Raw genomic sequence first — 10,387 nt, 5'->3', positions numbered from 1 at the left:
TCAGAACATGAATTAGGTGTTCAATTAACAATTGAATGTTTTATCATAATGAAGTTTTAATATGATAAACTCCTCGCCAGTACGTAGTATCCTACTAGTTTTAACAGCTCAAAAAGACATGAAAACTCCTTCAACACAAAATGTTCTATAAATGCTAATTGTCAAGTACTTAATTACTGAATAGTTGATTAGTAAGAGTCTTATGTTTTGTGGCAAGATTGATTTATCATAATGAAGTTTTAATATGATAAACTCCTCATTAATAGTATTCTACCAGTTTTAACAGCTCAAAAAGACATGAAAACTCCTTCAGCACAAAACATTCTATAAATGCTAATTGTCAAGTACTTAATTACTGAATAGTTGATTAGTAAGTGCCTTATGTTTTGTGGCAAGATTGATTTATCATAATGAAGTTTTAATATGACAAACTCCTTGTCAATAGTATTCTACTAGCTTTAGTAGCTCAAAAAGACATGAAAACTCCTTCAGCACAAAATGTTCTATAAATGCTAACTGTCAAGTACTTAATTATTGAATAGTTGATTAGTAAGTGCCTTATGTTTTGTGGCAAGATTGACAATCAAATTCTCTAAGGCAATATGAGCACAATTTAATTTATGTTCCATATGAACAATTGAAATGCATCCAATAGGTTTGTTTAAAAATAAATATTGAGAATCTTTTATACTCATTTACAACACTATGATTTCCAGCTCAATTGAAAGGGTGAGGATGTGAAGGGGAACACAAGTAATGGAGGAAGAGATTGAGAAAGAGAGGTATGGTGATAGTAGAAATTGTCAAAAATAACATTGAGGTAGATGGTAGAGGAGTTTAAAATTAATAATTCATTCAAATGTTTTACAAATCTTGTTGATTAAGAAAAAAAATAGTGACTAAGGTCAATTTTATAAATTTGTTATATCTTCCCAACAAAAGTGCAAATTTTATTAAGCAAGTTACATAAGATATCACTGCATATCAATTATAACTTTTCCATACATCATCCAAATATGAGTTTACTTTATTCAAACATTGATAGGGTATTGGGCATCCTCACACTATAATGGTTGTCTCTAACAATTTTCAACATGCTCTTCCCACTGTGATTTATTGAAGAAGTCACTCTATATAGGAATTGGTTCAACTAGCACCAAAGAGATATTATCTTTCATTTTATTATCAGAATGGGTGTACTCATCGGTGTACCTATATATGTCTTCCATTGATATCGACAAGTTGAGTATTGTTTCAATTATAGGTCGAGCTACTGGGGTTGGATTGAGACGTTCCTTATTTAGATCCTTCCATGCTTTCTCCACTATCTCTCGTAGCTTCTCACATGCAACTTTTGCATCTGTGTCATGCTCTTTCATGTAACTTTCCACTGTAGAGGCACTATGGTCTCTCTCTTGCTCCGTCTGTAAATTTTTTAATTGGAATTGTCAAACATTGTTGCTAAACTATTGTACCAATGGAAGTGACAAATGATTACCTCATGTGATCTTATATCATTGAGGAGTCTACCAATTATGGAGCAAGCTTCCACGAGCTTGGGAAAACTAGAATACCACTTGAATACCTCTTTTGTTGCCACTTCTCCCATGCCCAAATACATGGAACAAATGATCAAAGAACTTCCGGCGGAGATCAATGAAACACGCAAGTGTTCATCAAGTGATGGCACATATTGCTCCACACCCCACTTAGATTCTTCAAAATATGCTATGGCTACAGTTGTAAACTATGTAAATCAAGAAAAAAATTAGTTAATAATTGTTAGGATAATAGAAGTCAATATCTCTTTCCTATTAACATACTTCATTTTTAAGGTATTGCACACGATACGTCTCATTAAGTTCCAACTCTGCTTCAAATTCTTCAAAAGTCTTTAATAGCTTGAGGTAAAAATCTTTTATGTATTCGGGTAAAGAATCAACAGCTTGATGATTCCACCTAAATGTAAGAAAATATGAGCAAATAGGTGATCATGATATTGGTAAAAGAATGAATATGAGAATTTATCATTTTAACTTGAATTTGTTTTACAACATTTTAGTCCTATCATGTATAACTGTACAACAACAATATTAAATGAAACACAAAACTATTAAAATTTGGATATACTAAAATTAAACCTTTTGATTGCTTCAGTTAATAGTTTGCGCTCTTCCAATGTGCTATAATTATCATAGATATCATCCATAACTGATACAAGACAAAATGCTTTGGTGCACATCACTCGTGCACGAGAATATTGAGGCTCATAATATATACCATGAACCCAATAATAACTTTCCACAATTCGATCACGAGCAAACTTTAGTGATTTAGCAAGCGCTAAATCATTCCACCATCTTTAAACATGTCATCCATCAAAAATATACATAGAGAAACAAAACAATTAGTTTATACCCCAAATGTAAATAAAACATAAATTACTTATAATTAGAAAATAAAACTAACCAATTAAGGTAATGTATAAAAATCATGTGAGATATCTAACATTAATCAAACTTGTGCAATGCTATAGTCAATAAAATTCATGTAAATAATTTTTAAGTGCTATGATATTTTTTATAACTATAAAGCAATAATTTTGAAATTCCTATCAATTCTCTTATTAGATTTATATATTGATATTAAATGTGAGGATTATGTTGTCTATATTTGTTCACATATATTAGAAAAATATTTCTATAAAAAGATGAGTTAAATTTACTTACATCGAAACTTTCTTCAGTTCCTCTTGATAAAGAGATTGCAATATATTGAAATCCAATTTTGCAAGTTCCAATATGACACCATCTCGCGTTGCATCCTTTTGATAAATAGGTATATATATTCTCGCCAAGAGACTTTTAATTCTTCGACATAGTGGTACCTCAAGGGAAAGAGATACATGTGTCTCTAAAGGTTGTTCAAGTTCACTCAATAAGGATACTAGTTGAGACTTTGAAAAATAATTGGCTTCATCAAGTATAGTCTCTCCATGTGTTGCAAGATAAGACGCATTATATAGGCTTAGCAGTCCCTTTGCATCTCCATTCAAGGTAGATATAAAGCTTCCATTGTCATCTTTGAACTTGTTAAAACTCTCTACAAAAGTGGGTAAACAATTAATAGTAAGTGTTCATAAAAATAATTAGTTAATAATATTATTTTATATCAAACTGTTTAACTAGTTTTATTCTCTTTGCCTTTTTAATAATAACAATAAAACAGGTTTACATGACAAATTTTAAATCTTAAAACTTGGCAATGATTTAGATTTTTACCAATATTGTAATTTGGCACAACTTGTTTTAACATCCTTTTATTAGGAAACATGTAAAATGCTCAATTAGGCATATATATTAATTCTTTATTAGTCTAAAACTAAAAATGGAATTTTTGGCAAATGATGAAAATATTGATTGCTTATCTTGTCATATAAAGAAAGACATATCTATCTCGAATTTCAATTTTAATATATATATTGTTTTATATATAAGAACATATGTATATATAATCTAATAATTTTAACTTATTTCTATTGTTACCTGCAGAAACATTATATCCATGTTGCCTAAGCAATCGAAATCTAAGAGAAGTTTCATAGAGCCCATAATTGGTATCATCAACCTCAAAGATCAATCTTAATGCGCCATCTATTTCATCCTCAAAATGATAGTCCAGTCTAAGAAGTTGAATTGAATCAATCAAATTCATAAGTTGCGGTATGCCACTAGTGTCCTTGAACATTGTCTTTACATGCACCTTTAATTCTTCTACACTCTTTATCATCCTTTGAAGGGACTTCTGCATCATCAAAATTAATTATTAGATATACATATATCCAACAATATATATATATTTTATTTAATCACCGCATATTCATATTGTCATTCGTATGTTGCAAATAAGATCTACTTCAAATTAATTTTAAGAAATTTTCGAGGAACATTAATTGAATAAGTGTGAGAAGATCAATACCTGTGTTTGTGAGTGAAAGGAGCCTCGGATGAAAAAATCACCCCAAACACTTGGATGATATTGTGTAGACTTACGAACTATGATCACTTCATCATCACCAATAAAATTTAGTGATTGCTTCTCCATCTTAATGGTGCATGAGTTGTGATCTTTAGCTACCCTTCTCTTGATATTTATAGGCTCACTTTAAAAAAAAAAAATTAGTGATTTGTGATCTTAATTATGAGCTACTAATCAAATTTAGTGATTTAATCAAAGCTATGGACTCTTTCTCCATGTTAATAACGTGTTGTGCTCGTGAGTCATGCTAAGGAAACTGAACCTATCATCTTAATAATTATTTAGATTTTTTGGGATTTTATCAAATCACACCCTTCCTTTTATTTATTTAGTTTTTAACAAATCATTTCGTTAATCATAAAGTTTTCCTAATTCACCATTAATTTTAAGTTTCTCAATCCAAGTCGATTTATCTAATTGATAAGAGTCAATTTATTCATTAAATACCATTGACATTAACTGATGGAGATATTGTCTGACATATTAAAAATTTATTAAATTTAAATTATATAGAAATTAAATGCAATCTTAATATGTACAAAGGACTTAGTTAATAATCTCAAACTATCAAATAAAAAATAATAGATTACTTGATATGATTGAATTATCTTGTATAACCGAACTGAGTTACAGAGTGTGGAGTTGTAGCGTTAGCTAAATTATTTAGTGTCGAGTCCATCAAATTGCAGTCGAGTACCAAGTTAGTCGTCGAATAAAATTCTTATCAATATAGTAAATAAATAAATAAATTTATAGACAAATCAAACTTAATAAATTAAAATTGAATTAAGTTTTTCATAAAAAAGAAATTAAATTAAGATTGAATAATTATTGTAACAATTTAATTTATTTTAAATTTGATTTAATTTAATTCAATTATCTTATTAAGTAAATTTAAATATCATAAATTTTAATTATATTTGGCTAAGTTATGACATGATTTTTCAAAGTCATGCATGGCACATGATGCGCAACGTATCTAAATTGATAAGAGTCAATTTATTTATTAAATACGTACCATTGACATTAACTGATGGAGATATTGTCGGACATATTAAAATTTTATTAAATTTAAATTATATAGAAATTAAATACAATCTTAATATGTACAAAGGACTTAGATAATAATCTCAAACTATCAAGTAAAAAATAATAGATTGCTTGAGATAATTGAATTATCTTATATAACCGAACTGAGTTACTGAGTGTCGAGTTGTAAGGTTAGCTAAATTATTTAGTGTTGAGTCCATCGAGTTGTCGAGTGCCAAGTTAATCGAATAAAATTCTTATTAACATATTAAATAAATAAATAAATATATATTATCAAATTTAATAACTAATCAAAAAATTGAAATATAAAAATTTTAAATAATTAAATAAACTTAAATCAAGAATTTAATAACATTTTAAACAAATCAAGCTAAAATTAAATTTGAATTGAGTTCAAGTTTATAAAAAAAATTAAAGTTGAATAATTATTTCAACGATTTAATTCATTTTAGATTCAACTTAATTTAATTCCATTATCTTATTAATTAAATTTAAATATATAAAATTTAATTAGATTTGACTAAGTTATGGCATAAGTTTTCAAATTACATGATGCACTTTATATCTAATTAATTGATAAAAGTGTATTTGGTTCAAGTTATCATATATAACTTTAGTTATGTGATTACTAGGTAATCATGTAACCAAGATTATGAGATATAAAATATAACATAATATTGTTTGATTCAACTTATTTATTTGGAGGAAAAAAAACATAAACAGTTTAACATTTACTATATTATTCTTAATTCAATTTATTTTTAAATTAAATTAAATTAATAATATTAATATTAATAATATTAATAATCATAACAAATTGAGAATATATAAAAATAAATATAATTTGTTTATAATTTTTAAATTTAAAATAAATTTATACATTTTTAATAAAATAATTCATTAAAATAATTATTTTAATAAAATAATTCATTAAATAACTAAATATAATTTATTAATTTTATTTTTGAAAATTAAAAATAAATTTATATATATATTAATAAAATAATTTGTTAAATTAATAAATATAATTTGTTAATTTTATTTTAATAAAATAATTTATTAAAATAATAATTTTAATAAACAATTTATTAAATTAATAAATATAATTCCTTAATTTTATTTTTTAAAATAAAAATAAATTTATATATATTAATAAAATAATTTTCTAAATTAATAAATATAATTTGTTAATTTTATTTTAATAAAATAATTTGTTAAAATACTTATTTTAATATAATAATTTATCAAATTAATAAATATAATTCCATAATTTTATTTTTTAAATTTAAAATAAATATATATATATATTTTAATAAAATAGTTCATTAAAATAATTATTTAAATTAATAAATATAATTTTTGATTTTATTTTTTAAAATTTAAAATAAATTACCTCTTTTAAATTTATAAATATTTAAATTAAAATTTATTAAATTAATTAATGAGTTTTCAATTAGCTTTCTTGCTACATTTTAATTAACTCAAATTTAAAATTAGAGGATAATTATGAAAAAAAATTTCATTAACCTCCGGAATCACAGAAATCTTAGGGTGCTAAGATAATCATATTTTTGAGTTATAACACATTTGCTGATGTGACAGTGATGCTATATTATTTGAAAATAGATCATAACCTGAACCAAACAAGATTATCGTTGGTAACCTTGAACAAATAACCAAGATTATCAATAATAACCCTCAATCAAGTGACTCCTAAATACCATTCACATTAACCGATGGAGATATTGTGGGATATATTAAAAATTTATTAAATTTAAATTATATAAAAATTAAATGCAATACGAGGACTTAGTTGATAATCTCAAACTATTAAATAAAAAAATAATGGATTGCTTGAGATGATTGAGTTATCTTGTATAATCAAACTAAGTTGTTGAGTGTCGAATTATAGATTTAATCGAATTGTCTAGTACCGAGTTCGTCGAGATGTCGAGTGCCAAGTTAGTTGAGTTGTTGAGTAATTGAGCTCTCGAGTGCCAAGTCGACCAAGTTGTCAAGTCACAGAGTTGCCAAGTCAGTCGAGTCACCAAGTCGACAGGTGTTGAGTCAACCAAGTCGACAAGTGTTGAGTCGACCAAGTTGTCGAGTGCTAAGTCAACCAAGTTGTCAAGTGTCACGTCAGTCGAGTTATCAAGTGTCGAGCTACCGAGTCAATAGAGTGTAGAGTTGTTAAGCTGATTGAGCGTTGAGTTAGTCAAGCTACAGAGTGGGAGGGCAAGACTGAGTTAGAATTGAGATGTCGAGGTCTGCGTTTGACATAATTTTATTAAAATAGATTCGTCTCCTTTCGACTGTGCTTTAAGGTTACATTAAATGTCTAGTCCTAGGATACACAACATATTAATAATTATTTAGATTTTTTGGGATTGTATCAAATCACGCCCTTCCTTTTATTTATTTAGTTTTTAACAAATCATTTCGTTAATCATAAAGTTTTCCTAATTCACCCTTAATTTTAAGTTTCCTCAAAATACAAATCGATCCAAGTCGATTTGCAAATTATCATATAAATCAATATTCTGAATTCCTTTAAATTAGGATGATCACAAAGGGATTTCTCACGCATTAGATAGATTTTACCAACTAAACAAAACACATTCATTTTTACAGTGATTGTCATTTTTGATTTTTCGCTACATTGACGAACTTAATACAAACTTTGATATTCTATTATTTGTTCTGTTGGAGCCGTGGAGACCATCTAAGAACATTGGATGGAACTACTGATCAATAAATTTTTATAGTTGATTTTAAAAATTAACTCGGAGCATGTGATTCAAATATATGAGAGAAGGATTTGGATTTGCTAGGATTGTACTTGAACCGAATGTTCGTGAATAAATTTGATATTCGACTTAATAAGAGTTTATGTATGTTCTTCGTTAAATACACATAAGATCAATTAAATGAACAAACTTAAATAACTCATTAAACTAAATGAATAAACTTGTAAATTAAACAAACAAACTTGAACCTATATGTTCAGTTTATTAATCGTAAATAATATTCATGAATAATATTAGTAAATAACATTCATGAATCATATTTATGATTTATAAAACTCTTATCAACCTATTTAATTAATTAATTAAATTTATATTATCAAATTTAATAAATAATAAAATAAATTTAAAAAGTAAAAATTTTAAATAATTAAATAAACTTGAATTGATATTAAAAAAAATAAGCCTTTAGGGACAAATTTTGCAATGAATTGAAAAATAATAATTCGTCGTAAAAAATTTTGTGATGAATTTTAGGACGAAAAATTCTCGTTGCTATAAAATCATCGTCAATTTTTGTGATGAAAATTTAAAATTTCATCACAATATTTAGCGATGAAAACCATTTTTTGTCGCCAAATTCATCGCTGATTGGCGATGAAATAGTAAGTTACGATAGATTTGTGACGAAAATAAATTCGTCACAAAATTCATCATAAAATTTGAATTTTTTGTTACCTAACCTGCTCATTTGCAGAGTATCCCGTAGATATAAATTAACGATCTGATCGAATCGATTCAAATTATACATATAACATGTTTATACAAACATACCAAACCAATAATAATGCCACCACATCCATTCAATACAAATATCAAATCATATCATAACACAATCTATTCATACAACATTCATCACACACATTAAGTTTTAAAATAAATCTATAGCAACAACATGATACAAAATCAAAATCAACATCATATAAAATCCAAATGACACAAGTAATATAAAGAAGTCTCAAGACGAGAAAAAGATATAAGAAAATTAGTCGTGGTCTTTTTACTTTGAAGATTATGCTTCCTTCTCCTTCCATATTTTTTCTCATCTTGTATAAAAAAAGTATCAAGCTTAAAAACGAAAATTAAAACCTATAAACTAAATATGTAAAGACTTACCACTTCTTCTATTAGGCCTCACTAATCCTATTAAAAAAAAAAGAAATTAACAGTATTAATAAAAAAATATAAATGAATAACTTAAAATTTAATAAAATGATAAATATTAATAATATTGATTCTAAAAAAAATTTCATACATAAAAAAATTCATGAAGAACCACCACCATCATCGTCGTCATCGTCATCATCATCACAAGGAGCGAAATTTAACTGAAGATGTTGTATGATCAGGTTTTATTATCGAAATTATTATCGAAGCAATTCGCTAATTTCCTGATCTCTTTGCCTCATTTCTTGATCTCTTTGTATTAATAAACCTTTCAAATGGCTAACCTCTTTAGTCAAATTATGGATATGTGTCGTTACGGCTGGAGAGGTGGTAGAAGATGTATCAACAACTCTATGGGTTCTGTTCAAATAACTCATACCTAATATTTTTCCACCACCTTTGGATCCCCTACTGGCCTCCAGCTATAAACTCAGATCATTCCCAACAAAGGCTCAGATCCATCATTTTCATCACTAGCACTTGAATTTCGCTGTGCTAGCTTGAGCTTATCATATTTTTCCTATATTATCATAAGAAATATTAAATATGTTGTAATATTTGAGAAACACATATAATGATATTTAGATACGCATCTAAACCTTAATTGCTTTAGCTCTGTCCCCGCTCCAAGTCTTGTTTTTTTTTTTTTTTGAAATGTGCGAGTAAAAGTATCTATAAAAAATGGCTCTTGTCCCATTTCCTTGGCCTAAAAAATCATAATTATAAATAATAAAATAAGTTAAAATAAATTAAAATTGAAGTGGTTGAAAAAATTATCAATCTACGCGTATGCTCATTGTTATTGATTGAGCCGCCTGCATATGTCATAGATAAGTTTCCAGAATTATAAGCTTAAATAAATAAAAAATTAATTAAATAAATAAATTTATATTATTAAATTTAATAATCAATCAAATAAATTTAAAATATAAAAATTTTAAATAATCAAATAAATTAAATAAACTTGAATTGAGATCGATAATATCTAAATAAATCAAATTCAAGTTAAATTCGATAAAACTCAAGTTCATAAAATTGAATAATTATTTGAACGACTTAAAAATTTAAGTAGATTTAGCTAATTTACGGAATGATTGTTTCAAAGTCATGGCACATGAAGCAATGCACTTCAAAAGTGACTTGGTTAAAACGATCTCTACACGGCATCCATTGTATCTAATTGATAAGAGTCAATTTATTCATTAAATACCATTGACATTAATTGATGGAGAAATTGTCGAACATATTAAAAATTTATTAAATTTAAATTATATAAAAATTAAATGCAATCTTAATATGTACAAAGGACTTAGTTGATAATCTTAAAC

The 10,387-nt window shown here is 26.3% G+C and overlaps 1 protein-coding gene across 1 annotated transcript; it reads right to left on the bottom strand.

The window, feature by feature from the left end:
• Positions 1 to 1,130: 1,130 nt before the first annotated feature.
• On the bottom strand, positions 1,131 to 4,104 carry LOC141816996 (beta-eudesmol synthase-like). Its single transcript, XM_074704707.1, has 7 exons — positions 3,979 to 4,104; positions 3,546 to 3,804; positions 2,730 to 3,102; positions 2,142 to 2,360; positions 1,824 to 1,959; positions 1,499 to 1,747; positions 1,131 to 1,424 (listed from the first exon to the last, which is right to left on the bottom strand). Exons 1-7 carry the CDS (start codon positions 4,102 to 4,104, stop codon positions 1,131 to 1,133), a joined length of 1,656 nt encoding a protein of 551 aa, XP_074560808.1.
• Between the last annotated feature and the right edge of the window lie 6,283 nt (positions 4,105 to 10,387).

Source organism: Curcuma longa, unplaced genomic scaffold (genome assembly GCF_044706935.1).
Source record: "Curcuma longa cultivar G26 ecotype Majalengka, Jawa Barat unplaced genomic scaffold, ITB_CL_G26_1.1 contig_18998, whole genome shotgun sequence".
Lineage (NCBI taxonomy): Eukaryota > Viridiplantae > Streptophyta > Magnoliopsida > Zingiberales > Zingiberaceae > Curcuma > Curcuma longa.
This window is presented reverse-complemented; position numbering and strand designations above follow the sequence as displayed.

Excerpts from the sequence above, each read along its gene's own strand:
- LOC141816996 (XM_074704707.1), bottom strand. The coding sequence starts at position 4,104 with ATGGAGAAGCAATCACTAAATTTTATTGGTGATGATGAAGTGATCATA. Across the intron at positions 3,103-3,545 it reads TGGATATAATGTTTCTGCAG|AGAGTTTTAACAAGTTCAAA; the intron begins GTAACAATAGAA and ends CCACTTTTGTAG. Across the intron at positions 1,425-1,498 it reads ATGATATAAGATCACATGAG|ACGGAGCAAGAGAGAGACCA; the intron begins GTAATCATTTGT and ends AAAAATTTACAG.